At 39.9% G+C, this 26,267-nt stretch overlaps 10 protein-coding genes across 10 annotated transcripts; 4 read left to right on the top strand and 6 right to left on the bottom strand.

Annotated features, from left to right (window-relative positions):
- The first annotated feature begins 85 nt into the window (after positions 1-85).
- Positions 86-2,355, top strand: BATDEDRAFT_35999 (uncharacterized protein). Its single transcript, XM_006681920.1, has 6 exons — positions 86-168; positions 294-434; positions 612-759; positions 829-1,509; positions 1,589-1,655; positions 1,778-2,355. Exons 1-6 carry the CDS (start codon positions 93-95, stop codon positions 2,045-2,047), a joined length of 1,383 nt encoding a protein of 460 aa, XP_006681983.1. The 5' UTR covers positions 86-92; the 3' UTR covers positions 2,048-2,355.
- A 102-nt stretch (positions 2,356-2,457) lies between these two features.
- On the bottom strand, positions 2,458-3,236 carry BATDEDRAFT_14177 (riboflavin kinase; the record flags this gene model as incomplete). Its single annotated transcript, XM_006681820.1, has 4 exons — positions 2,458-2,584; positions 2,645-2,751; positions 2,845-3,005; positions 3,119-3,236. The coding sequence occupies 4 exons, from the start codon at positions 3,234-3,236 to the stop codon at positions 2,458-2,460; spliced, it is 513 nt and encodes a 170-aa protein (XP_006681883.1).
- A 69-nt stretch (positions 3,237-3,305) lies between these two features.
- On the bottom strand, positions 3,306-8,478 carry BATDEDRAFT_35998 (uncharacterized protein; the record flags this gene model as incomplete). Its single annotated transcript, XM_006681919.1, has 7 exons — positions 3,306-4,202; positions 4,289-4,444; positions 4,539-4,711; positions 4,798-4,915; positions 4,989-6,104; positions 6,167-8,309; positions 8,423-8,478. The coding sequence occupies 7 exons, from the start codon at positions 8,476-8,478 to the stop codon at positions 3,420-3,422; spliced, it is 4,545 nt and encodes a 1,514-aa protein (XP_006681982.1). The 3' UTR covers positions 3,306-3,419.
- A 1,453-nt stretch (positions 8,479-9,931) lies between these two features.
- Positions 9,932-10,702, top strand: BATDEDRAFT_27588 (uncharacterized protein; the record flags this gene model as incomplete). The annotated part of the gene is made up of 4 exons (XM_006681850.1): positions 9,932-9,988; positions 10,181-10,251; positions 10,373-10,497; positions 10,599-10,702. The coding sequence occupies 4 exons, from the start codon at positions 9,932-9,934 to the stop codon at positions 10,700-10,702; spliced, it is 357 nt and encodes a 118-aa protein (XP_006681913.1).
- A 136-nt stretch (positions 10,703-10,838) lies between these two features.
- BATDEDRAFT_35997 (uncharacterized protein) lies at positions 10,839-11,740 on the bottom strand (the record flags this gene model as incomplete). Its single annotated transcript, XM_006681918.1, has 2 exons — positions 10,839-11,062; positions 11,179-11,740. The coding sequence occupies 2 exons, from the start codon at positions 11,738-11,740 to the stop codon at positions 10,839-10,841; spliced, it is 786 nt and encodes a 261-aa protein (XP_006681981.1).
- Positions 11,741-12,016: 276 nt separating this feature from the next.
- Positions 12,017-14,503, top strand: BATDEDRAFT_91790 (uncharacterized protein; the record flags this gene model as incomplete). The annotated part of the gene is made up of 5 exons (XM_006682004.1): positions 12,017-12,893; positions 13,025-13,446; positions 13,548-13,899; positions 14,255-14,350; positions 14,490-14,503. The coding sequence occupies 5 exons, from the start codon at positions 12,017-12,019 to the stop codon at positions 14,501-14,503; spliced, it is 1,761 nt and encodes a 586-aa protein (XP_006682067.1).
- Positions 14,504-14,687: 184 nt separating this feature from the next.
- BATDEDRAFT_33695 (hydroxymethylglutaryl-CoA synthase) lies at positions 14,688-17,066 on the bottom strand (the record flags this gene model as incomplete). The annotated part of the gene is made up of 5 exons (XM_006681911.1): positions 14,688-15,096; positions 15,211-15,555; positions 15,674-16,290; positions 16,634-16,655; positions 17,022-17,066. 5 exons carry the CDS (start codon positions 17,064-17,066, stop codon positions 14,791-14,793), a joined length of 1,335 nt encoding a protein of 444 aa, XP_006681974.1. The 3' UTR covers positions 14,688-14,790.
- A 1,012-nt stretch (positions 17,067-18,078) lies between these two features.
- BATDEDRAFT_33694 (uncharacterized protein) lies at positions 18,079-20,614 on the top strand. The gene is made up of 6 exons (XM_006681910.1): positions 18,079-18,240; positions 18,630-18,746; positions 18,928-19,124; positions 19,201-19,400; positions 19,488-20,213; positions 20,332-20,614. The coding sequence occupies exons 1-6, from the start codon at positions 18,097-18,099 to the stop codon at positions 20,535-20,537; spliced, it is 1,590 nt and encodes a 529-aa protein (XP_006681973.1). The 5' UTR covers positions 18,079-18,096; the 3' UTR covers positions 20,538-20,614.
- A 2,242-nt stretch (positions 20,615-22,856) lies between these two features.
- BATDEDRAFT_27583 (uncharacterized protein) lies at positions 22,857-23,418 on the bottom strand (the record flags this gene model as incomplete). The annotated part of the gene is made up of 2 exons (XM_006681849.1): positions 22,857-22,949; positions 23,005-23,418. The coding sequence occupies 2 exons, from the start codon at positions 23,416-23,418 to the stop codon at positions 22,857-22,859; spliced, it is 507 nt and encodes a 168-aa protein (XP_006681912.1).
- Positions 23,419-23,859: 441 nt separating this feature from the next.
- Positions 23,860-25,888, bottom strand: BATDEDRAFT_27582 (uncharacterized protein; the record flags this gene model as incomplete). The annotated part of the gene is made up of 7 exons (XM_006681848.1): positions 23,860-23,944; positions 24,112-24,284; positions 24,558-24,692; positions 24,786-24,863; positions 25,097-25,230; positions 25,376-25,465; positions 25,849-25,888. The coding sequence occupies 7 exons, from the start codon at positions 25,886-25,888 to the stop codon at positions 23,860-23,862; spliced, it is 735 nt and encodes a 244-aa protein (XP_006681911.1).
- Between the last annotated feature and the right edge of the window lie 379 nt (positions 25,889-26,267).

Raw genomic sequence — 26,267 nt, 5'->3', positions numbered from 1 at the left:
GCAAGGTAGATAAAAAGTAGTCAGATGGGCTGTTCAAGGTCATCAAAAATAGTGAATGGCAATTTTGTCATAAATCTCCACATCTATCTGATATGGAAGAACCCAACAATGGATCTTATCACCCGGCTGGGATGGACCTAAAACAAGTCATTTATATCCACAGACATGGTGAGCCTTATGAATTCATCTGTTTGCTGGAGTGGCTTTTGTATAAACTACTGGTTTACTCTTGGAATATGCCAACATCACATTCAAGATATTAAATATCTGATTTACTGCTACGAATGTGTTAGGTGCGAGAACTCCAACTCATGGCAATCTCATTGGTCTTACTAGTGCTAGTTTGTGGAACCAATGCAATTTGTCGCCGTTTTTAAAGGCTCTTCAGACTGTAGGCGACCATACACACTATATTGAGCGTACTTCTGATTTAGGCGAGTCAGTGAATTGGCTTGATAGATTGATTCCAACTAGGCTGGTGTATAACAAGACCATGCATTAGAATGCCATGACTTGATCATGTGTAAACCAAATATCATTGCTTACTGATCTAATCTCTTGTGAATGCATTGCTGTGATTTGTATGTGCGGGTAAATATGATGCTCTACAGGCCATGCTGCTCACAAAGTACCTCCTACGCTTTCGCGGATTGCATTTGGTGCTCCTAGTGGGACCGTTGCATCGGAGCAGCATTTGGCTGCGTCACGAACTGTTCGACAGCTCAAGAGTCTGCTTGAAAAGGCAGGGGTCGGAAGTTGGTAAGCATTTAGTCTGTTCTGACCTTCTAGTCATCTTACAGTTTCATATTTTGCTAACATGCTTGATAGTTTCTCTGGACAACTGACTGATATTGGTAAACTTACACTGTACAATCTTGGCCAAGATTTGCGCAAGTTGTATATTGACAAACTTGAATTATTGCCGCCTATTTTGGATTCGAGATCTTCGCAATTGTTATACCTACGAAGTACTGATTATACACGTACTATTGAATCGCTTCAATTTCTGCTACATGGCTTATATCCACCATTGAAACGTCAGGCACCTAATAGTCTCAATCTGCAAATTCATGTTTTACCTGATTCTGCCGAAACTATGCATCCTCGGGATGATTGCGCTGCACTCGCACTTGAAATCAAGCGATTCCGTGATACATTCTTTGCTCGCAATGCCAACCGAATTAAATCTGTCTTGTCCAAGTTTCCTACCTTTGTGCATGCATTCGACGGTACGGGTATTAGCGATATGAACAAGGTATTCCGCATTTACGATACTCTGCAGTGTCTTGAAGGCAATGACCTTCCCTTTCCAAAAGGAATTACCGAGTTTCACATGCAGGAACTCACAGCTCTAGTTGTAGACCAGTGGGGTAAGCTTTTTGGGTCTAGCAATTTTATTGCTAGTATGTCGCTTGGGAGATTTGTGGGCGAATTTTCTCAGCAGATTCAAGCTGCTTCCAAGGGGGCCAGTAAAACCCCCAAAATGGCCGTTTATTCTGGCCACGATACGTAAGAAACCCGATATGGTCTACTATTGCTTTGGTGTTGAAATAGCCATGATGCCAACCTTGCATTTTTTCATATCTAGTACAATTCTACCTATTCTTGCTGCCTTTCGTGCATCGGATGGAACCCATCCCGGCTATGCATCCAATGTAAGTTAATAGCCACTTTATCATTTATTTTTTATTCAAGCAAAACTCAATCCTGTTGATATGATCTCGCATCTATCTGGCTGACAACTATTCACTCTGGATTGGAAATTTTTATTATCTAGCTTTCATTTGAGCTATACAAGACTCGTGCAAGTGATTCAACTTGGCGTCGATTGACTGGATGGACTTCTCCATCTCAGCATTATGTGCGTATGTTATATAATGGAAAACCGCGTCCACTTTTTGGATGTGCTTCTCAAAACCAACATCTCCCTGGACATCCAGAAATGTGCACACTAGATGCATTCATGGCCGAAGTCGACCGTATCACTCCAAAAAACTACGAAGTCAAATGCGCGACTCCTATCAAGGTTGTCCCTGATTGGGACTAATTGAGTGCAAATCTACTGTTTAATAGTATTTGTCTTTTCCTCATATTGAATTTAGCTGCTACATTGACAATACTTTGCAAAACTATAATCCATGGTTTGAGTTTCCTAATGTGCAACTATCCATATATCTTTTCCTCAATCCAATACCATTATAAGTTAATGGACTGCAGTCCATTAAAACCTCATTTTTCAAACTATGCAATATTGTCTTTAATGAATGGTGCTAGACTACCATAGTGTTGAAAATAGCCCTCCAGCCTCGTAAAATTTCTCGACGTTTTCCAATAAAAAAACCAACCGTACTTGTGAATTCAGCATAGATTCAGTGTTTTATGGGAGAAAAGTCAAAGGTTTATTCAACACTATAATATCATTTAAAGATATACAACTCATATATCCTATACTTGAATTCACGTTGAATCAGTAAACAACGGGTGTGATTGAAGTGCCAAATAAGCTGGTCGTTGTAATGATTGGATGGCAACTTTAATATCTGTATTAATATCTTGAATCAACGCATCTAGTTTACACACATCACTGCAGAGTTAATACTTGATTTAAACGAGTTGAACCAGATTATTGATCATCGTTAGTGACTTGCCTAGAGATGTATAGTTTTGTTCTGGCCGAATGTAGCCAGCAACAATCACTCGTAAATCTGCTCCATAAAAGTCTTTGGGGAATTCATGTATGATATGCACCTCCTAGTATGACAGATGAATCAGTACCAACTCGTCTTGGTGTCATGACTCAAAGTAGTGTATGGAATAATGTAGAAATGAGTTCAAGCGACTTACTGCAGATCGCTTCTCGTTCTTGTAAAATGGATTCCATCCAAAACTCATGACCATAGGCAATACAGCAGACGATGCATCATGACCCACACAGGCCCATCCATAGTAGATTCCAGTTTCGAGAAGCTCTCCAGCAGTTTGTGCAACATTCTCTGGCAAGTTTGCTTGCAGTTTGACAAGGACAGTAACAATCGATTAGTCACCGTCTGTCTTGATAGTCGAGATGATCGAATAGCAAGTTGAATCTTGTTGCCAGCAAACTGTAATCAAGGCTTACCAGTTGGAATGCCAAGCTGTTTTCCACCACGACCAAATCCCTTGCTAACTATGCCACTCAACTGTACTGGATAAGGCGATTGGGGTTGTTCTGGCCCAACAACATCTGGTCTGATCATGTTCGTCTATCCAAAAATCACTCTTCAGAATCCTTGAATATGTGCAAACCATTTGCATTCAAGATTCATAATATATATATAAATTCTGTTTATTCTGAACCCATCTGGCTTCCAAAAGATGCTGCCCACTTCAACTCACCCTAAATTGTGGTTCATTACACGCTGAAACTAGATCTAGGTAGTCTACATTCCCTCAACCTCCATCGCATCAACTACATCCTTGTGTGTCTTGCCTACATTACCAAAATCGTCATTAATACTTGTTGGTGCATCAGCAACTGTCTTTTGACTGGTCGTTAAAGACTGCACAGGTGCTGTTAAGAGCGGTGATTTTATAGGTGTCGGCTCAGTGTGTGATGGCATGGCTACAACGTTGGGCACTGAAGTTGACAAATATGTATCCGATTTCACTTCAGTCACATTTACACCATTAGATGCTGCTGTAAGATTAGGAAAATCATTTGCGGTTTTATCCAATATAGCTTTGTCGCCTCGCCATGACTGATATGCAGCAAGACGATTTTTACACTGTTCAATAGTAAGTCCTCGGCGCCATCCATTCTCGCCATCTAGCCAGGCTGCAAACTTGGCATTGCGCTTCGACTGGATACCTTTTTCTGTAGTAATGGACACGGTCAAGCCATTCTCTGCCATCATTTCACTGCGTTTGCGACGGAAATAATCCTCTGTATTATCAACAAAAAAAATCTTGTATGTGTTGACACAAATCTTGAGCTCTAGCCCAGATCGAGTCTCAACATACAGTGGTGGATCCTCCGTGACTTCTATAGGCAAAGTGCGTTTTAAAAAGGGTTCGTTGCGACGGAAGCCTAGCGCCTCAGCCATAGACAGCTGCACAAATTGATCAACATACAAAGACCATTTTTCCTCTGATGAAATTGTATCGTCTGAAAGCTGGTCGTTTTTGCCTAGTAATTGGACTGTAAGCACACGCTCAGGTATAAACTAGACAGTCAAGTTGAACAGTAAGCATATATACATAAAAGTTGCGTTTACAAAACATATCATTCTGAAAAAAGGCAGCTACTCACAAATTCCAAACGATATACATTTTCTTCTTGAATAAGTGTTTCGGCGGATAATCTGTACATGGCTTCCTGGCGAGAAGAAGTAGAGGGTCTTTCGTGATCACGGTAGAAAAGTGAAATCAGATCCATAGACTTTGGATCGCTGATAATGAGTTGCATCTATAAAAGAATATCAATCAAGTGAGAATTACGGCTTAACAAGCTATACATGATCAAAATAAAACTATTATAGACTCGCAGGTTTGTAGCTCACCTGCTTGACAATACTTGAAATTAGGCGATCCACAGTAAATATGAGATATCCAGAAGTCCAAAACATATTGCGGGCACGGTCCTCAAAATCAACGGCATCCATTGCATTGCATGAAAAAGCCTGAATGTTTTTCAACAGTTCAGAGTATCGATCACATTCAGAATATCCAGAACCTATAGACAAAATAGTAATTGCCAGAAAACATTAGAAAGTCCAAATTAGACTGTACCTAGGAATTACATACAAACGTATAACCTACCAAGCTCCTTTTGAAGGCCAAGCTCCAACGCAATAAAATTGTACATTTCACTGCGGGTGGGTAGTCCATCTAGTTCATCAGAAAGTTCCTTCATCTTTTGTAGCCGTGAAAAAAGCATCTAGACTCGAGTAGTCAGTGTGAGCAAAATCATTCATCAAAAATAGCTCTAAATAGTCGACAGTATCACTAACCTGGTACAGTCTGAAGAATGCATAAATATTCGTGTTTGCATAAAACGAGTAGGAGGTACGTTTGCGAGTATTATGCTCGAGTTTGCATTCACTTTCACCAGCCATGCTCATTTCTGTATCAGCCATAGGTACATCAACATCAATGGATCCATCCGTGTTCATCATTGTTCCATCATTGGTTTTTTTAAACGTTTGTGAACCAGGAATGCATGCATCCGGAGTAGCCACATGACCAGAATAAGCACCATGCGAGTCAGCATCGATGGCCATAGCCGATTCAAAGCCGTTTCCGCTAACAGGAGTATTCTCACTATCCTCATCGTATCCAACCAAATTCTCAATCAAAAAGAATCGCTTTACAAACACATCCAAAAACTCGCGAATACGATCGTCATCCGGTCCAGATGCAGGACTAGGAGGCTCAATATAAGAAGCAAGAATGCGCCTGACATGACGGAAAATATCCAATCTTTTAAATGCAAAATCAAATTGGTAGCGGTTAGCCAAGTTGGAGCGTTTCTCACACTGCTCGCGCTGAAGAACCTCGATTTCAGTGACAAGAGACTTGACATTCATGGCCTTACGGTCAGATGCTTTAAAGTGAATACCTTGGTGATCAAGAGCTTTGGCACAGTTTTTGGCATCAATTTCTCTCCATACTTTGTTCCATTCCCGTTGTGAGCGCTTCCACTCTTCATCCTTTTGCTTTAAACGCTTAAGTACAATAGGAACAGCAATAGCAGGATTTTGGTGTAGAGCATCAATCACTTCGGCGCCACGATCCTTATCGTACACCTTTTTGATAGCGCGCTGATAAATTGCAACAGAATAGCCTCCAAGTCCCGGTGAAAGTCGAAACTTTGTTCGTTCTTCAGGAGACATGATTTGGAGTTGCTTGGCAATGGGTTCAAGCATTGCGATAACACGCAAGTTAGATTCAATATTGAGATCAAACTCATAACGCTCCTCCTCGCATTTGTACATGGCTTCTTCATATGGTGTTTTTTTGTGCACAACAAAACCAGTCTCGGAAACGTATACAGGATGAGAAATCCAATCATTGTTTAGCACTTCCTTGGCAAGCTCATCACGACCACTAGTAGCTGGACGAGGAATCTATAACAAAAAACATTAAGTTTAAAGCCACACCCAGTCGCATCCAATGCATAACCACTTACATCCTTGGGTAGCTTTCTATAACTGTGGCCACTGCGTTTGCAGCTACGCAAATCAATTTCGGGTCGGTCGGCTGGAATATTGTAAATGACTTCATCATTTTCATACTTGACAAATTTCTTGAACCATTCAAAAAGCTCAGGGCTGCGCATCAAAAAAGGCTCAGTGCGTTCAACAAGAGTTTTGCTGTCAATAATCTCCTGGGTAAACAGATTCAACAGTTTAAGGAATTCGTTATAAGATGCCTTGTTTCCAATTACCCGTTTGCATCTTTCAAAAAAATCCAGCTCGCCAGAAGATGCCACTTTTCCCCTGTAAGCAATCGATGTCAAGGGCATTGCCGAGGAAGAAGGAATGCCATTGCCAGTCCGAATCTTTTTTTTAGGTGGTGGAAGCTGGCTAGGAGGACCAGCATAACTCATGGGAAAATTGGTACCAGAATGGCGCTTTGCCTGTTTCTTGGCACTTTGATCAGCAGATTTGATCCCATTTTCCGTTGCAGAGAGAGCGTGTTGAGAAGATTGCTGAGGGGTTTGTGGATGTGTCTGATTTTGTGGTTGGGCTTGCTGAAAAGACTGTGACTGAGGTTGACTATTATCAGGCAAAAACTGCTTGAATTCGTCTAGCAAATCTGGTGCCTCTTTAAACAGAATTTGAACCTGGGCATACACTTCTTGGATTGGCTTTCCTTCTCGTTGATATGTTTGCAAAATTTCTAAAAATTGCTTGTAAGTGTCAGGCTCTGTCGAAAATCGATTCTTGATCTTATTTACATAGTTGATCGCATGGTTAAATTCGACTGGACCACGATTACTACGAGCATTGGCATCGTGGCCAAAAGAGCTAGCATTATCATCGCCATAAACCTGCATAGGAGGTGGACCAGAAGCAGAGGAATATTGAGAAGGTTGACCAGAGCCAGATAGATGTTGAGTAGAGCCGTGTGGAGCTCCGTAACGCACTGCTCCAGAAATAGGTGCATTTGAAAATCCATCTTTTCCTTGATTAGAAGGAACATGCTTGGCACTCATATGAGAATCACCTGAATGCAACATATGAGGAGGTGCGCCGTTATGCATTGGTAAGCCATACGCAGCGCTAGGATGTGGACCCCCTGGAGCAATAGAAGGCAAAGATGATAAAGCAATGCTGCTACCTGGAGGACCATACGACACACCATCACGACTTGCACTATCGCCACGGTTAGTAGGATGATAAGGATCATTTCCTGCAGATGCAGCGGGAGCAATCTGGTTTACAACATAAGGGTGATCACGCGGGGTAGTCACACGCACAGGATCTGCGGGATTGTTGGTTGGCTCAATGCGATACCCTGGTGGTAGAAAAGTATTGAATCCCATAATCAGATTTGGATGTCCACGAAACAGGGACGATACACGTTCGATTACTCCAGGCGTGTCAATTGCTTGCGATTTAAAGTCTTTCATGATATCCAAGAATCGATTGTAAACCTCGGGCTGGTCACCAAATTGAATTTTTACTTGATCCAAATATGATAATGCATCTCGCACATTTAATGGGCGATACCCGGCCGGAGATGGATTTGGCTCATTGAAATTAAATGCAGTATTTGGTGGTCCTGCAACTCCCGCTGATGTATGTGACTGCTGGCTTGTAGAAGGTGATTCTGGTCGTGCAGCTGTTGAACTGTGAGGCTGCATGTGAGTAGGAGTTATAGTTCCACTTGATGGCATAGATCCACTGACTATTTGATTGTGATGTCCCTGCTGAGGCAATGATCCGCCAGCCGGCATCTGCGCGTGCATGGATGTCGGTGGGTGTGATTGAATGGATGAATGTGGCTGGGGAGCAGAAGAATACAATCCACTTTGCGATTCATAGTGTGAATGACCGGAATTCAGTCCAGATGAAGATGGAATTGACGGGGGTCCAGACATAGGCTGGGAATGTGGAATATCATTTAAAGAATGAGATGCTGGATACGAAGTGTACTGTGTGCCTGGTCTAACATTGGGTCCATGCAACGAAGGCGAAGCATGAGAAACGTTTGAAAGTGTTAGGGGCGGCTGAGTAGGTGCCATTTGAGAAGGATAGGGCGATTGAGCCAAAAGATAGGATTGTGGGTGAGATGGTCGGTCAGTTTTGGGTGTTTGGATTGGTCCTCTAGAGTATTCCATATTATTACTGCTGGAAGTGTTGAATGCATAGATAAATCAGGCATAAGTGTCATGGACAACATCAAGTGTATTTTCAGCTATAAATTAAAAATAATATACCTTTGTGGAGGATAAGATCCACCAGGGCCTGGTACAGGTGGTGGAATCTGCGACATGGCTTTCAAGTGCTAATTTGAGTCCAAGACAATAACTAACCAAACTAGAGTGGATTTAAAAAGTCGGTCAGATTAAATTGTCAGAAAACTGATAAAAAAGTATGGCAACATGTGTAGAAATAAACACCATCACGAGTGCGATCAAATCGAATCATGGATGCATTTGAATATGCTTAAATACGGAAAAGGACCTTGTAAACTCAATATACTAGATGACTCATAATAATGGATATTTAAAGCAAGTGGATGGCTCAAGGTCATTGAGTTTGTACATAAAAGTATCAAACTATTGGGGCTGTTTGATGATCTAAAATGAAAACATTGGTGTGGACATTAGCCCAACTGATACTTGACCCAGCAAGTAAATAGCATTGACATCTTCGCGAGGAAAAGCTCAATAAAAACTTTAAAGCTAATCCAAACGAGACTCAATGCAATCTATAAAAACCAAACTGATGTTGATAGTCTAAAATAACCATATAGAATGAGTGTAAAGGCCCGAATATTCAAATATGAAGAACGAGTCTGATGGTCATCCATATACAAAAATAGACTTGATCTTGTGCAGCTTGACGAAGCACAACCAATATCAAGCCAGTCAACACACCTAATGGCTATTTATAGATACAAAACAGATGGCTGCCTGGTAATTAACACAGCAAGATGGTGCAACCAAGTGCAACAATATCTTGACGCAAACATGAGATTTTTGGCTTCGAGCGGGAGCAATGCATAAGTCACGTGGTGATTAGACGGTAATATTTGGGGAATTACAACAATATACAGACTGTGCTGTAAAAGTATATTGTGGCGCAGCATACTAGCTACAGCGAAATGAACAGCGTCCAACAATTGCTGGATGCATGGTTACATATCCAACAAAGTGGAGTGAATGACAAGTGCAAGATAATGAATTCACATCAAGGAGTATATTCTAGCCCTTGGATCTATAAATCCACAAAACCAGCAGTATATCCAAAATCACAATGACGATTACCCATTACCAGTCCAAAGCATTAGTTCAATCCAATGGTTTTTTCCCATTGAAGGAATCCATATGGATTGATTAGAAAAGGGTATGCAACAAGTCCAAACTTCTGCCAAAATGCCCAAATCTAAAAGGTAGAAATAAAAGATATCTACAGGCATTTAATAAATAGCATGCATTTTACATCTGCTATAGGAGTAACGGCACTACTGAATCTTTGTTGAATATCTATAAAAACAAGACATTATGCCAGCAATGAGTATGCAGCTGGTTTTGAGTCCTTGTCTAAAACATGCTTACAGACTTGAAGATATGGTATTAAGCCATTGGAAATTATAAGATCTGGGTATGACATGTAGGCACAACCATGAAATCACCAGCGGTACTCAATGCAACCACAGATTCAAGACTCAGCATTTCAATAAGAAGCCTTGATAGGATAAAAAGTTTGCACAATATCTACACATGGGAAAAAACCTGCTCAATACGATATCAGTAGCAGCTAGATTTGCCTTTCAAAAGGTAGTCAATGCAGTCAAGAGTGCTGAGATGAAGCATGGATTCAATTGATAGACTTGATTGAAAGTGGACTAGAGTCGAAAGCAGCATTGAGTCGAATAATCAAATTAATACCTACTTGATGTACCAGACTCAAAGCAAGACGAAAGAACAAGGTCAGTTGGTTGTTAGAATCTCGGGCTAAATACTCGATAGGCTGAAAACCACTCAGCTGAGCGTGATGTTGCAGTAAACAAAGGTCAAGATCTGGCTCGACAGACCAAAATGTGTGGTTGGCCTGTTTCTTGCTGATTGGCTAGAGAATAGTCACGAGCAAGCCAATCAAACTCATATCACGTGGACTGATATTTGGATTTCATTTTATCTGAATTCTCATCCTGTCATCAGTTGTAATATGCTACGGAGATTACCAACAAGTATTACGCTTACTCAGGCTGATATCACCGAGTTGGATCAGTTACGTGAGAAGCAAGCTAATGAGAAAGGATCTTGCCAGAGTGAGCGTAATCAAGGTGAGCTACTACAGTCATCTCAAGAGACATACTTTGAGCAGCATATTGACAGTAATACTCAAACTCGACTGTTTTGTTGTGGTTTAAATCACATATTCAAGATAAAAGCGCACCCAGTGTACTAGATCGAACTGTGGCATTGAATTCAGCCAACGCTGAGAAGCAGCACAAGACCCGCGATCGAATTGGACTTGTCCATCCTTGATTATACTATCGTTATTTCAACCCAATCACCGCTATACAACATTGACCCAGTTTAAAAAGCATCTGAAAATATAGGTTTCTTTATCCAATAATCCAACATGAACATGTTGCTATGCATGCAAACTCAATAAAAGACATTATTTTTTACCAAGCTGGTCAATCATGGGATCGTCCCAATTGATAAACTTTCCAGACATACCAGAAACACTGTGTAATGCAACGTTGGCAATAGCTGCTCCTGGGAGTTTGGCGGATAGAAGATTGCCAGACTCTTTTAGTTTAAGGAAGTAGGCATGATTGGACTGAGACATGGCTGATGCTCCTTTATCACGAATTTCCCCCTGCATGTCCGTATCAACCACTACACCATTTTCAGCAAGGTCAGTCATTAAATCAAAAACCTTGATCTACCAGCCATGAAATGCAATCGCTGGTAAATCATTAAACCGAACCTAGTATGAAATTCAAGTAGATCACCTCCTGGACGAATAGCAACACTTGTAATAAGCGGCTCCTCAAGACCAAGTCCTTCAACTAGCATATTCATGGATGCCTTGGATACGCAATATGGCACCCATCCCACATATGCGCTAACTGCAGCACCCGAACTAACCATCACAATTCTACCACCTCGGCCTGTTAGAGCATCTATCTGCCGCAAATAGGGTAGTGCACGCTGAACCATCTCAACTCCAGCAAATACATTGACTTGCATCAATGACCGCCATTTGTCCAGATCAGCATCAGCAACCTTGGAGAGTGGTTCCAACACACCTGCATTGTGCACAACGGTATTGATTGTTCCAAACGCCGCTACACATGCATCAACTGCATTGGATGCTTCTCCAGAAATAGACAGATCAAACACTTGATAGCGGAAAGTAGCTGGATACTGACTTGAAAGAGCTTGGACCTCCAAGAGTGAGTCGAGCGTTGATCGACCAATACCAAATACCTGAGCATTCTGTCGCAAACAGGCTTCTGCAATTGCTAGACCAATCCCTCGAGAAGCTCCTGTGACTAATATAGTAGGAGTCATGAATTTATGGAAAGTGTCGAAGCTGCTCAGTTGGGTGACAAATATTTATCCTGCTATACAGCACTGATTTCGGACAACTATACTTTTATTTAGCCTTGGTTGAAGTCGTAGAGACCAATGGCATACTTTAAACTAGCCCACCACTCTACACACTCTATGTCTAGACTGAGCTCCCGTTTAGCCTCAGTGAAGCTGCACGTGATGAGTAGACTGGCTGTAATGAATTGGTTTTGGTGGAAACTCGAGTGGATGGTTTAACCCTTGATATTACCAAACATGTCTCGAGAATTTAATCCAGAAAACATCCCTTCATCCTTTTCACAGACACCTCCAGAAACAACTTTACAACAGAAGCAATTTAAAATAAACTTTGAAGATGGTAGTAGCACATCATCTCGCAGCAGTAAAACACGCGAATTGAGCAAGGTGAACAGCAATAGTCAGATTCACTATACATCCGTGAGTTATCCCAAAAACGATATTACCAATTCAGTAACTGACTCGGCTCATCAAGATAAATGTGTGGTGCCAAATATGGACGAGACATATTTATACACAGCAAGAGCAAGTCAAATCAGTAATCCGTTTGCAACACCGCGAGACTCATCACTTCCACCACATCCTAGAGCTAGTCGCATCATATCAAGCACACCGTCTAATATCACACAACAGGGTTCTAATACTGCACATAATAGTCAGTCAATGGCATCTCCCACTATGGAAAGTGCTGTATCCAATCCATTCGCGACACCCTTGATGAGCGCCGTATCTAACCCCTTTGCAACGCCATTAGACAACACCATGTCGCCAATACTTGAAAGTGCACCTCCATCTCGACTGAATCAGTCATCCAATACTGCCTCATCGCATTTTTTAAAAAAGAAATCGTCGAAAAATGGATTGTCAGAATCCCAAACAATACCGCATTCAAAGCAGCATCTTGACCAGGCAGGTCAGTGCCTTGGATCCATCGAATCAATCCAAGAAACCCACATGTTGCCACAACTGGAAGTAGACCCAATGCAGTTGCCTCGGATATTGACAAAGAAATCATATGGAAAAGATGGGATGAAAAAATCGACAGATGCATTGCATAAGCGAGATCGCTCCAAATCAAGAAAAACCGCTTACCATGTGCAATCACCAACAACCAGTATGTGACTCGAATCTTTTATTTCATTTCAATCTTGGCCAAATGTGGTCTATTATTTGTATTTATTGGAGCTATTTTTGACATTGTATTTGCACCAAACCAATGGCGCTCAATACACTTTTGTTTTGTAGATGAGTTTGTGGCAATTCCAATGGACGATATAACGGATCTATGCGGCAACCCTGTTCATTATAAATCCAAGTCAAAGTTATCCCACAAGAAGCTACATACAGATATACATTTAGCATCTACAATCAACTTGAACAACAGTGATATATCAGCCATGACTGGTAGATCCGATGATGGTTTAAAGACAATGGCATCGATTACAAATTTGACTTTACTTCCGCTAAACGAAAATAGTATGCCAGTTTCTGATCAGCCCATTAGTGTAGTGTATGTTCAAGAAAAATCAGGCAAGAGATTGTTTCGCAAATCAATGGGCGGACTTCGTAAAGCAGAGGGAAGCATTTCACCTAATGCATCGACCGGAGCCCCAAATATGAATTTGTCGCGAGTGAATTGGCAAGATCAACTGTGTGAATTGGCCAAGGTATGTTTAACAAAACTACTTTTTTTAGCTTTTTCTAAAACTATTTTATTTGAATTATAACTTATTGAATCACTATGTACGTGGAATCAATCCACTGGCAGTTTACCAATAGCCTCACCTACACGATCCTTTTGATTCTCCACAGTCTCTATGCCGGTTTATGTCTCTACTCACTTGTTCTATTCCCGCTAGCTGCAACACCTGCATTTCCTACGACCAGCCCGCTTAAGGTGAATCAAACAATCAATTTAAACGACACACTATACACCACACTGGCTCCGCAAATACTTGAATTCCAAGTTACTGCACTTCAGGATGTAGAATTGCTTACATCAACAAGCTTTCGCTTTTTGGTGTTTTATTCTATGATAGCAAATGGATTGTCGCTTCTTTTTCAGCTGGGAAGCTTAGCTGCATTGATGAGTACCTTGAATATTGCTACAGAGAATATCAGTAACAGCCAAGCTGACGTGTTGGTTAAAACAAACAAGATAAACGGTGATGATACAGCTCATCAAAGCATGATGGATCTGACCCAACACATGAACATTCAAACCAATAGTGGATTCAACTTGGAACGACCTCTACCACCAATACCTACGCAAATGAATAGTGTCAACGCAGATGCAAAGATTGAACTGTTGCGTTTTGCTTCTGTTTTCGACACCAAAGACATCCTATTTACTTTATCAACGAATTGGCAACTTTTTTGCAGGATTCTCATTGTATCAAGTTAGTTTTTTAAATTGCACTTTTAAACACCATGTGTGGGTTATAGATTGCTTACGCTTTATATTGGTTATTATAGCTGCGACAGTGTCATTTATTTCCAACGCACTCATGATTCCCATCGATATGCGTATTAGCCAAAGTGGTACAGATGGTCAATATGGTGGTGCATATGGTATGCCCAATTGGTATTTTGATCCGTCAAAAATCACTCAGGATTTGGTTGTGATGGATTTACGGATATGGATTGCATGCAATATTGTACGTGGGGTATTTGGCATTGTGTGCTGGATCGTGTGTATTGTGTTGATTAGTTGGAAAAAAGTAATGCGTACTAGTAGTATGACGGATAGGAATTATGCAATTAAAAGGCGAGTAGGGCAAGGAATCATGCCAATATAGCAATTGAGTTGGCTTGGATTATATTAAACACTTGAAAAGTAGTGCACATCAAAAATGAGTAGATGGTGGACGGGACATGACCACATGTCCTAATATGCAAAGTTTTGAATCATAGTAATAAACTGCCTAAATTTATTTAAATCTCGACTAAATCCTCAAAAAACAGCATATCAACTCGAATAAAAAAGATAAAATAAGAAATATATACTATCTCTATAGAACAAATCGCTTGTATGTGCGTCTGTATTTACTATCCACTTTGTCAAGATAAAAGCTCCCAGGGAAAAAGTTGGTCTCGTCTACAATACCCTGAGGCTGATAGTCGCAAGCATTATGGACATCCTGACGAAGCTGCATTACTTGGTCAAAGTCATTGGGATCAACAACGGTGCGGGCGGCAAGACGGGCTGAAAGATTGAGATGCTTTGCCATACTTTCAGTTGAGCCGCGAACAGTAAAGGAGAAAAAAGAAGATGCAAGTCCAGATCCATACGAAAACATGCCAACTCGCTTGTTTAACTAGTGTGTAAAGAAGTTTAAAAAAAAGTAGTGTTGGCAATCAAATAGAACAATAATGTAGCACGTTCGCCATGACTAGATTGGACAGTTGGCAAGGCGTTTCAAATAACATACCAGTTCATTTGATGGGACGCTGGAAAGAAGGGAGACAAGACCGCCATAAAGAGAAGCACAATACATATTTCCCAGGTTTTTAGCGGCCATCAAACCAGGCGCAACACGAGCAGAAAACATGTCTTTGGTTACTCCCATGAACACTTTTTCAATGTCCTTGTTGGTGTAGGTCTGCTCAATAGGAGTAGAAGCATGCTCTTCAAATTGTGCAAGCTCCTTTGCAGACGGGTTACGACGCAGATCGTTAAAAGCAAAACGCCCATAGGATTTTTGAACAAGCTTGTTGTAAGGGCAGTGAAACAAAACATAATCCAAGTTGTTGCGATCAGCATTGACTACACCGCTCTAAAAGTAATGAATTGGTTAGGACTGCATTAAAAATAAACAGCAGATGCACTATTATGCCCGTCTTTTTAATATATTCACGCGCATTACAAGCCATTTCGATACAGAGCAATCTTACCTGTTCAAGTCTATCCAAGTAGTGATTGTAGCAGGTATCCAAGGCCTTGATATAGCATTTGTTGCTCAACTGTCCATCAACTTCTGGGTATTCAGAGTGCAAATCAGGCTTGTAAAAGTCCCAGACATGTTCAAGATGCGATACACGCATACGATGATCGAATACAATTGGAGCGTTTCTGCCCAACAACATGGCAACAGCACCAGCACCACCAGTAGGACGAGCATTGCCACTTTTGTAAATGGCAATGTCTGCTGCAACAACAATTGCAAGACGACCATCCCACGAAGAAGATTCAAGCCAGTTGATGGTATTGAATAAAGCATTAGTACCTCCATAGCAGGCATTGGTAGTATCAATACCTTCGACGTTTGAGTTGCCAGACTCGACAAACAGCTGCATGAGAACAGACTTTACAGACTTGGACTTGTCAATAATAGTTTCGGTGCCAACTTCAAGACGACCAATCTGGCTATAAGAAACATTATACTTGTCCATGAGTGATTTGACCACAGTCAGACACATCGAGTTGATATCCTCGCGATCGTCACAAAAGGCCATCTTGGTCTGGCCAAGACCAATGGTATATTTACCAGAAGACACACCATCAAATTGCTCTAGATTTTCAAAGCATCAGTTTATATATTCCAATACCCAATCCAAAGTTGTATAAAGCAAATCAAAGATGATAGGGTTAGCAACTAGTTTAACTCTGCAAGAGCTAGCCAATAAGGGAAACAGTGCAATTTGGAATACAATAGGTTGAGGCTCATGCAATTGATGAGCATGACAAATAGCTTGAATGCGGGATCAAGATTAAAATGACTAAGCGATGATATCAATGTATAGCGATAGGAGCGTTCAAAGACAAAAGACATAGCAAGATCACAGCCATAATGTCCAGTCAAATTCAATCATGAAAGCAACAAAATATCGAGTCTAAATAGATCCAAAACTCACCAAGTTGGGCTTGGTCGACACACTAAAATAGTCAAAGTTGACGGGACCGGTTACCAAGACAGAAACAGACCAAGATCAGTAGGTGGATTTCAAGGTGACAGCATCAAACACCCGTATTAGATGGCCATTTGAGATGATGGTGAATAGAATATAAGACAAAGGTAGATCAAATCGAGTCAGTAAGCAGAAACATTACATAGAACAGGACGGATGTGCTGATTCAGCAAAAACTCGAGCCTTCAATTCTAACTGGTCGGGATATCCAATTGCAAGTTTCTTTCAAATGGAAGCAACAGAAAGGTAGTCCAGCCATCAGTATTCAGACTGACAACTCAAACCCATTGTTGCTATGTAGGCCATACTCGAAAGGATTTATACAAAGACCAACCTTTTTGGGAAAATATACTTCGATAGCGTGAATACCGACATTCATGGTATTGTCGGCATTCAGAGGTAGTGGAACTCCAGTTCCGACCGAAAATATATCAGTGGGTGCGGAAACAGGAGTGGAGTTATTTAGATTTTGTCCATTTGTAATAGAATGTACGCTGCCGTTTGAACTGCTGTTGTTGCGAAGCATATTGGTGATATTACTATACTGCGGGTTAGTTGGACTACAATAAAATTTCGATTTGTTCCAAATGCTGATGGGCACAAAATACTCGTTCAAGGGATACTATTCACGTGACTGCACATCGACTACAGCCGTATTCACGCAACATGGAACACTGAATAAGGATGACAAACAGCCCGTCTCATGACACGATACTTCACACCAGTTTTACTGAATATCATATTAACACTGAATGGTTGACATGGGAATAACTGCTGCAGTTTGATATTGTTTTCTTGGACTAGAACATATTCGAGTTTGTAATCATTGACAATATCAAAACAAACTCAATATCTGATTTAAAACTTGTTGATTATGTAATGTATATCAACAAGACAGTCTCGGTTTAAAAGTATAGTTTACAATCATATAATGAACATTGTATTTGAAAGGGTTGCAGATGTCTAATCAAGTCAATCTGTAATAAGAAAACTAAATATTTAAGCCTTGACCCAAAGCAGAATAGAAATGCGTTTCATTTTACGTGAATACGGCAGTAATAAACTGCTAGACTATTTATGGCAATAACAGATGCTCAAACCCTTTAAATTCCAGTCCAACAATCTCAAGAATGCAACTAGAAGATGGTTTATCAATACCATTTTGCCTGAATATACAACTTTAACAGTACAATTCCTGTTCAACACTATCCAGTGTCTGCAACACACTTGGTATTCAACTTGCTCGAGTTTCCCCGAATGAGTGCTTTTGGTCAAAACAGCTGTGATCTTGCTGTGACTGCGAGCGGTAAAAGCACTATATTTTCACGTGACTACACAGCTTTGATGAGCCAATAAGCGTGCGGTGAATCTTGCCATCACAACTTACATTTCAACAAAGTGTATTCATTATGGGCTTGTTTTTCGAAGCCTACGAATCAGTTCGCAATGTGTCTGGGCTTCCACCCGACCAATTCCACACCGTTGTTGCTATCACTTCTCTTGTCTTTGTCCTCACTGTTTGGCTACTTTCGTATGCTTTAAACCAACCTCTTGTAAGATTTCAAAGATCTTTATTTCCTTGACAATCTACTGTTCTTGTTGAGCAGTCCTGGTTTTAACTGGATCGTTCGAGTAATGCATTTGCTAAAGCTTCACTGTTATATCATTCAACGAGATGGACAATGATTCAACAACTCTTTTTATTCATTGGGATCTACTTGAACTGCGGATTAGCCCATTTGATATTCATCAGTGTCTGGTGAATTTGATCTAGCTAGCCCACTTATAGCTCTTTCATTGATTTAAACTGTTGAATTTTGGTCTAGATGGAATCTGCTGTTTCTACTTTCAGTCCATATTCCTCATCACTGCTATTTTCGTTGTTTACAAGTCAAACTAACTTTAGATTTTCACTATTGGTCACGCCAACTCATAATGACAGAAATCTAAAGACACTGGATCAGAACCTCCAAGAGTCCCAGTCTCCATTCCATTTATTGGTGCTGCTATAGCCTATGGAGTTGATCCTATCAAGTTTCTTATAGAATGTCGTCAAAAGGTACTTGATTAGCCCGTATTTCTTCCATGATTGCTATTAAATTGTAGACAATATCACTTTCAATCTATACGCAATATCTTGTAGTATGAGCGTTTGAAAACGTTGTCATGCGAAATGCAAATTTGGATTCTACTGCTCTTTCATCTATGTCTAACTGTTGTGTTCAAAACGGCTTATATAGTATGGCGACTGCTTCACCTTTGTTATGCTAGGTCGTAAAATGACTTTTTGTCTAGGTCCAGATGGAAACCACTACGTATTCAACGTTCCTGTTGCAGATGCTACAGCTGAAGGTGCATACAAGAAACTGACGGTGCCTGTTTTTGGTGCTGGTGTTGTGTATGATGTACACAATGCTATGTTTATGGAACAAAAAAAGTAAGACATGGTTGAATGAGAAATAGTAGGTGTATAGATTTGATATTAACCATTTATGATTGATCAAACTTGAAAGGTTTGTCAAGGACGCTTTTAACTCAAACTCGTTCAATGCATATATGCTCAACATTTGGAATGAAACAAATGCCTTTTTTAACGATTGGGAGGATCATTACGACGCTAATATGATTTTTGATGAAATGTCTGAACTCACTATTCGTACTGCTTCACATTGTCTGCTCGGCAAGGAGATCCGCCAACAGCTGCACTCTACAGGTAATTCATGCATGCCATTCTTGTATTTTCTGTATCAACCAGCTTGATATATTCGCTTTTGCTCATATCACATCTTGACAACTCTAGTTGCTCAGCTGTATCACGATCTTGACTCTGGTCTCGCACCTATTAATGTGTTTTTTCGCTGGCTGCCACTACCGGTTTACTTTAAGCGTGACCGTGCCAATAAGATCATGTCTAAAACCTTTGTTGATATTATTAAAAAGCGACGTGCTACTAATAGCACCGACAACGCTGATCTGATGCAAACTTTGATGTTTGCTCGGTATCGTGATGGAACCAGCATGACAGATGATGAAATTGCTCATCTTTTAATTGCAACTTTGATGGGTGGACAGCATACTAGCTCAACCACTCTTTGCTGGATGCTTTTTGAACTTGCTCGTCGTCAAGATATTGTTGACAAGCTTCTTCACGAACAATCAATGGTTCTGACAGGAAAGCCTGACACTCCGCCCGAGGATCTTCCCGAATTCACCCACGAGCAGATTCGTCAACTGACTTTCCTTGACTGTGTGATGAAAGAAACTCTTCGTCTTCACCCACCTATCCACACTGTTATGCGTAAAGTTGAAAAGAGCATGACTTATCGTGGCATGACTATCCCTGCTGGTCATTTCATTTGTGGTTCTGCTGCTGTCAGCCATTTGGATCCTACTCGTTTTCCAGATCCCCTCAAATTCGAGCCTAGTCGTTTCCTCAATAATGACGAAGGATCCGGAGAATGGTCCATTAACACTATTGATATTGCTCAAAAAAGTGCCCGATCCCACTTTTTACCATTTGGTGCTGGTGAGCCTTTTATGCATTTGTTTAATTCAAACTCTTTCAGTCTTTTGTTTTTTTCGGTAATACTGTTTCAAAAACATGAATCGTTTAAAACTAATTATTTACTTTTTGCACAACTCAGGTCGTCATCGTTGTATTGGTGAAGCGTTTGCTTATATTCAAAACAAAACCATTCTTTCCGCCTTTATTCGTCGCTACACTCACAAACTGTATGTTGACCCCAACACTGGAAAAGAGCATTTTCCTAGCTCTGATTACACCTCGCTGATTACAATTCCAGAGAAACCAGCACGTTTATCCATTACCCGTCGTTCTGTAAAAGCTTGAATGATGCGTTTTTTCTCGGTTTTAGGGGTATCTGTTTAATGTTTCAGAATAAACTCAGCGCTGTTATAGGTTTAATCACATGCATATTTAGACGCCATTTTATGCAATTATAGTTAGAGCCTAATTAGTGTAAATGTCACCAAGTACCAGTGAAACAGGGTTTCATGGACCCTAATAATTGTGGTTTGCCTCACCACGCGGTCCGACTTTGTTTGTTACCAGAAACGTGATGGCGTTCCTTATAACCAAGTCATTCAAAAAATATAAATAGCGATCAAGATACCACCTTATACGATCATATTCAGTTTACTTGATTCAACCCTAACAACTATGCCTGCCACCAACGAAACCCCCAAGACTGCCTTGCCCACCTGCCCTGAATGGTAAATCGTATTGGTTGATGTAGCTTGTACAAATTTATGTTGTTAAACTGTATATCTTCTCCAATAAACAGTGGCCTTGATATCGACTTCTCCGCTATTGACGAGTCCCAGAACAAGGGCTGCAACTGCGAGTCGACCAAGTACGTACCAAATACTCTTTAATAATTTTAATCATAGTGATCATAAAATTATTAGTGTTTAAAAACCTGGCCGACTAACTTGTATCACTTTTATATTGCTTTGCCTCACTAGGAACCAGTGCACCATTCTTTAAATTACTGCATATGATTCCATTTATTGCGATCCTTGATACGTCGTTACTGGCTTGTTCAAACTGCAAATAACAATGAAATATGCGTTTTAAATTGTGATTTTATGTCTGTTTCAAGAATCAATTTCTGTGGATGTTTAAGTGGTTTCAAATTAAGGGTCTCTCAAAAACTACACTGTAACTAGATGGTGATGTGAACATGGATCTGGACATGGATCTGTATCTGGAATGGTGACTTGTATAGTTCTTGTAATAAACACTGCTTGGTCGAATGATTGGGTATTGCTATACCAACTATTTGTCATTTAGATTGTCGCTGCGACTCATTCCACAAACATACACATCACTCGATTGCAACACAAAAGAGTTGCCAATCCATATTGAATACACATTTGCTTTGGCTGTAGCCAATCATTAAACGGATTACAATTCACAACACTCTTGCTGTATGTCTTGGTAGATGGGTTTCATGATTTTATTGGCATAGTATGGATCATTGTGGCTACCAGCATATTGGCAATCATCGCAATATACCAAAATGCTCCGTTGTTGAATCCCCACCAACCCAACTTGTAACCACCAATACTTGCAATATGCAACTAGAATATATTTATCAATCAAAACATCTCACTGCACCAATCGATTGTTTAGATTTGGAATATGTGATGTTCACTACCATCCAATCAGAAACCTGTATTTTAATCATGCAGTAACATCAACTACCAATGGAACCTCGAACCAATCCGACTCGCATACCACACATGATCTGTTACTTTGTCCATGTTGACTGTTACTGTTGACAATCAGTATTGGTTTATTCCTATCGAGGCGAGTTGATAGCAATGCGTATATTGTAATGGCTGTTTTCAGATCACTCGTCTGTCTGTCATGCAAAAACAAGAATTGCATTTGGAATGCTTGCTCATCAAGTGTTATGGATAATAAACAACAAATGCATTTCTAAATTTGTAGATTTGTAGATTTGGAATACCAATGTGAGTGACAGTACCATGTTTATGGAATACAACAGTCTATCAGGTATATTCAGCTGCATGGCTTACATCACAATATATTCGCATGACATGACAATCGCTTGTCCACGTTAATCTACAAACATCTTGATGTTGCCGCCTCGTAGAGCATTCAAGTATTTCTGTTTCGCGATTATCGTTTCTTGTTGATTCTTTTGGTACTAACCTTGTTTTTTCACCCATACAATAGTGCATCTCGCTTGCTAATGCCATAATACCGTATCATTTGTATTCCAGCCATGGATGTTTGTTTTTTGGAATTCATCCATCAGATGTGGTTTAATGACATGTTCCAACTTGCCGCTGGATATACCAAAATACGCACAATCAGTGTCCATGATACAGTATTGATGGTCACTTTGATCAATGCAATAGTTGACAAAGTCATGGTAAAACTGAAGCATTCACAGCTTTGCCAACTGATACACAGCAAGGCCGATCTGAACTGGACAGCTTTGTTTGAATAATGTCTTTTTAAAACGGATTTCATCACCTTTATTAATATCTTGATGCACAGTATAATTGGCTTGTCCAACATTCTTGATATAGTTGTCCACATTCACCATCTTGACTGTTTTGTGTTTCAGGAAGTTTGCAATACATTTCCCGTATGATGAATTGTCAATCAATTACATCATTTCTCATGTAGTGTGTAGGCTTGATTGGTATCTCCAGCTCGCATGTCATTCGAAACATGATCCATGAATGCATTGAACAGTGTGTTACACTTGTATTTTACAGTACAAGCTACACTGGAAACATCCAAACATTTATTCACGTACCATTTTAGCAACTGTATGGAATAACACTTTATTTCCAAAGAAACTGTCAATTAGTTTGTTACACTTGTAGTTTGGGTTTACCCGATCTTGTGGTTCAGCGCATATATCGTTGAACACAAGTCCCACATTGTTGAATATTGGCGGCATCTCGGCAAAGACATTCCAGAGTTGATTCGGCACGGTAATGTCACATTCAATAACACCAAATAGTGATTCTGTCATGACATGTTTGATGATGTTACGGTACAGCTCCATGACCTGATGGTTACCGCATAGCATGTCTTGACCAATGACATATATACAAGGCATTAGCATTATATCACAGAATTTGTCGACAGAGCTTATCTCGTCTTGTTCTTGTCCTGTCTTGTCCATGATAATGATGCAATACGATGCTTGATGGTCCAACGACATTGTATATGTATGTATGACACAACACATTATTGCGCTTGAATAGTTGACATTCACAGTATTTATTATTCATTTTCCAGTGGTATGTCAATGCTCATCCTGTAATTGGAATGTCATGTTTATGGATATCCAGATTCAAGTATTGGATCAAATAGCAACGCATTTTGGTTGCTTCTGTCGTGGGTTTACGTTCAAGTTGTTGTAGTCATTCAGTATATCGAATATATTGGTGTTGTTGACGATCTCATTGTAAACCAATGTTGGTACGGCTTTGCACTTTATATCATTACCGAACCATTTCCTGGATGGAATATGTCAATGTTTGACGTGCTCAATCACATTCACAGTATATGGTCCCAAATCTGGATATTCGTCGACATACTTGTATATATTCTGGGCTACTCTGGGTAAATACACCCATTTGCATTTCAGTATCGAATACTGTCAAGAACTGGTCCATGGATGTACTGTGAGGTACTGTGAGGTATTGGGTGACAAGTATGATAGAATGTCTTTGAATGTAAACGACCTGTTTGAAATCATTTGGTAGTTATTGTTACATTTGATGATGCTGTCCATTTCAGTGTTTCCGAAAGTTGAAATTCGCATCCCCAAACATTCAACTTTGTAACCCATTTGCTTGTGAGATGTGCTTGATTTTGCATGGTCGTTTGATACAAGATATTCATCGATCACCCGTCAATGGGTAATATCATCAGACTTGTATCACCTATTACAACCATGAAAAAAGCATCCGTTGAACTCACAGTATTCGTTTTGTCATCATAGCCGTCTACATTGTACTTTGCAATCGTTTTGTTCTGTTCAATGTCCCGACCCAATTCTTGCTCAATGCTACGAATCCACAACTGTTCGTATTTGGAAACGTTGCCATGCTTTTGTGTGCTTTATCAGGACTTGCGTGAGATATTTCTTGATGGCATTAATATCATATGAACCCAAGTTGAAGTCGTATACTGGCAACACATCCAGCCATTCCAGCAATTTGTTGCGCAACGACTTTCATGCCTTGACAACTTCAAACCTATCAATATATATAAACAACTCTGTGTACTTGGATACAGATCATGTAGATATTTCATTTGTATGTTATTCATCTTGATCATCTTGATCATCGTTACATCCAATGCTTTTTCACTCGTTCCATCTACATGAATGAGCTCTGGGGTTGATTTCTCACTGCCCATAAAACTGATGCTTGACAACTCGTGTATTACAAGATACTGCAACTTTGAATCTGTATCCAATTGACAATGCTTTAACCAAGTTTCGAAATCATTGAAATTATAGGAAATCATAGGAAATGAAATGAAACAAGGACAGTGTCTCAGATCTTGAGCAGCACACACCGTATTTGCTTCAAACATGTCAAAAACACCAGTCTTGGGTTGATAGTTTCCATTATCGAATAGTATCTTTGGTTTGCCCTGATTACACATTAACAAGTATCGGTTGATTTCTTGAACTCACTCAAATGTATGGCATTCAGCACATTCAAAGACTTTGGTCAATTGGTTGATGTTTTTGATACAATACAAGTGATGAGTATGAGTTTTAAATTGGTATATATGTCTGTGATCCATATTTGTTTGTAGTGTTTATCTGAATGTCTTTTCATCATTGGTTTGTTGCTGTTGAATCTGTACACATTGATGCTTACAGAATAATGTTTTTCAATATCATTCGGGTGTTTAACGTCAATCCCAGAATAATCTTTATTTATCTTGATGCCGTAGTAATCGTGAAACAACTCTGGCATTTCTTGACAATCTATGTCATCTTTTTCTGGCATTTCTATCATGAGCAAGACAATACCAGAACCAAAGATTATTGGGTGCATCTTCAAATGACACAATATTTGGTGTTTTTGATGAAATCTGGCAATACTAATGGTGAACCAGCAGACATTTCACGTAGTGGAGTCGACAAAAGAACGTACTCATATATGCTCTCAACGCTCCACTTTGAATTCGACGTTTCAGTCGGTCAATGATATCGTCGCCAGTTAGTTGTTCCAGAATACTATCAACTGATGTATTAATCAATGGCAGTTTGCATTGAAAAATGAAGTACTACCAGATGGATTAAACTGAATTGTTTCTTTGGTCGCTACATTTTGCAGTATATACCCGAATTGAACACCAAACCAATATCCAATGTTTTGATTGCTGTGGAGCGTAAGCGCAGATTTCCGAGTGGGAATCAATATCCCACTTCAAACTGTTCATTGGACAAGAATGTTTGCATTTCCCAAAAAGAATCTGATTTTCAAGTTGCTTGTTGAAGAGTAAGCTAGTTCTACAAGCTGAATATCTCAGTCCATTTTGACAACACATTTCTGACATATCAAAATATAAAAGCATTAGAAGCACTGAATTAGATGTGAGAATATGCCAATGTAGCAGATTGCACATTGCAAATATTTTTTTGTAAATGGATGGCTGATTGTCATTTTATTTTCAGTCATGTATCTATCCCAAGAAATATATTCCCGGCTTTAATCTGAATTCGAATATAATCCATTTAAATATCTCAAATGGAGATCGTAACAAGCGTGAAGTTATCGAGTTAGTGGAGTATACTCTTGAACCGCTACATGAAAAGACTAATGTATTTACATGAAATTATTGTGTTGGGTAATACTATACAATGAATTTCGAAATCAATACCCACAATGAATATCTTGAACGCATACGGAATTGGAATCATTGCAACCCAAATGAAAATGAGCAATTGTGACAATGGCATCGAGATTATTATCAAAGAAACAAGGATAAAGACCAGAAAACATACAGATAGTACTATTCATTGAATTCCGATCTCGAAAAGGA

Source organism: Batrachochytrium dendrobatidis (genome assembly GCF_000203795.2).
Source record: "Batrachochytrium dendrobatidis JAM81 unplaced genomic scaffold BATDEscaffold_14, whole genome shotgun sequence".
NCBI lineage: Eukaryota > Fungi > Chytridiomycota > Chytridiomycetes > Rhizophydiales > Batrachochytrium > Batrachochytrium dendrobatidis.
Note: the sequence above shows the minus strand (reverse complement) of the source record. Positions and strands in the feature narration are given on the sequence as shown.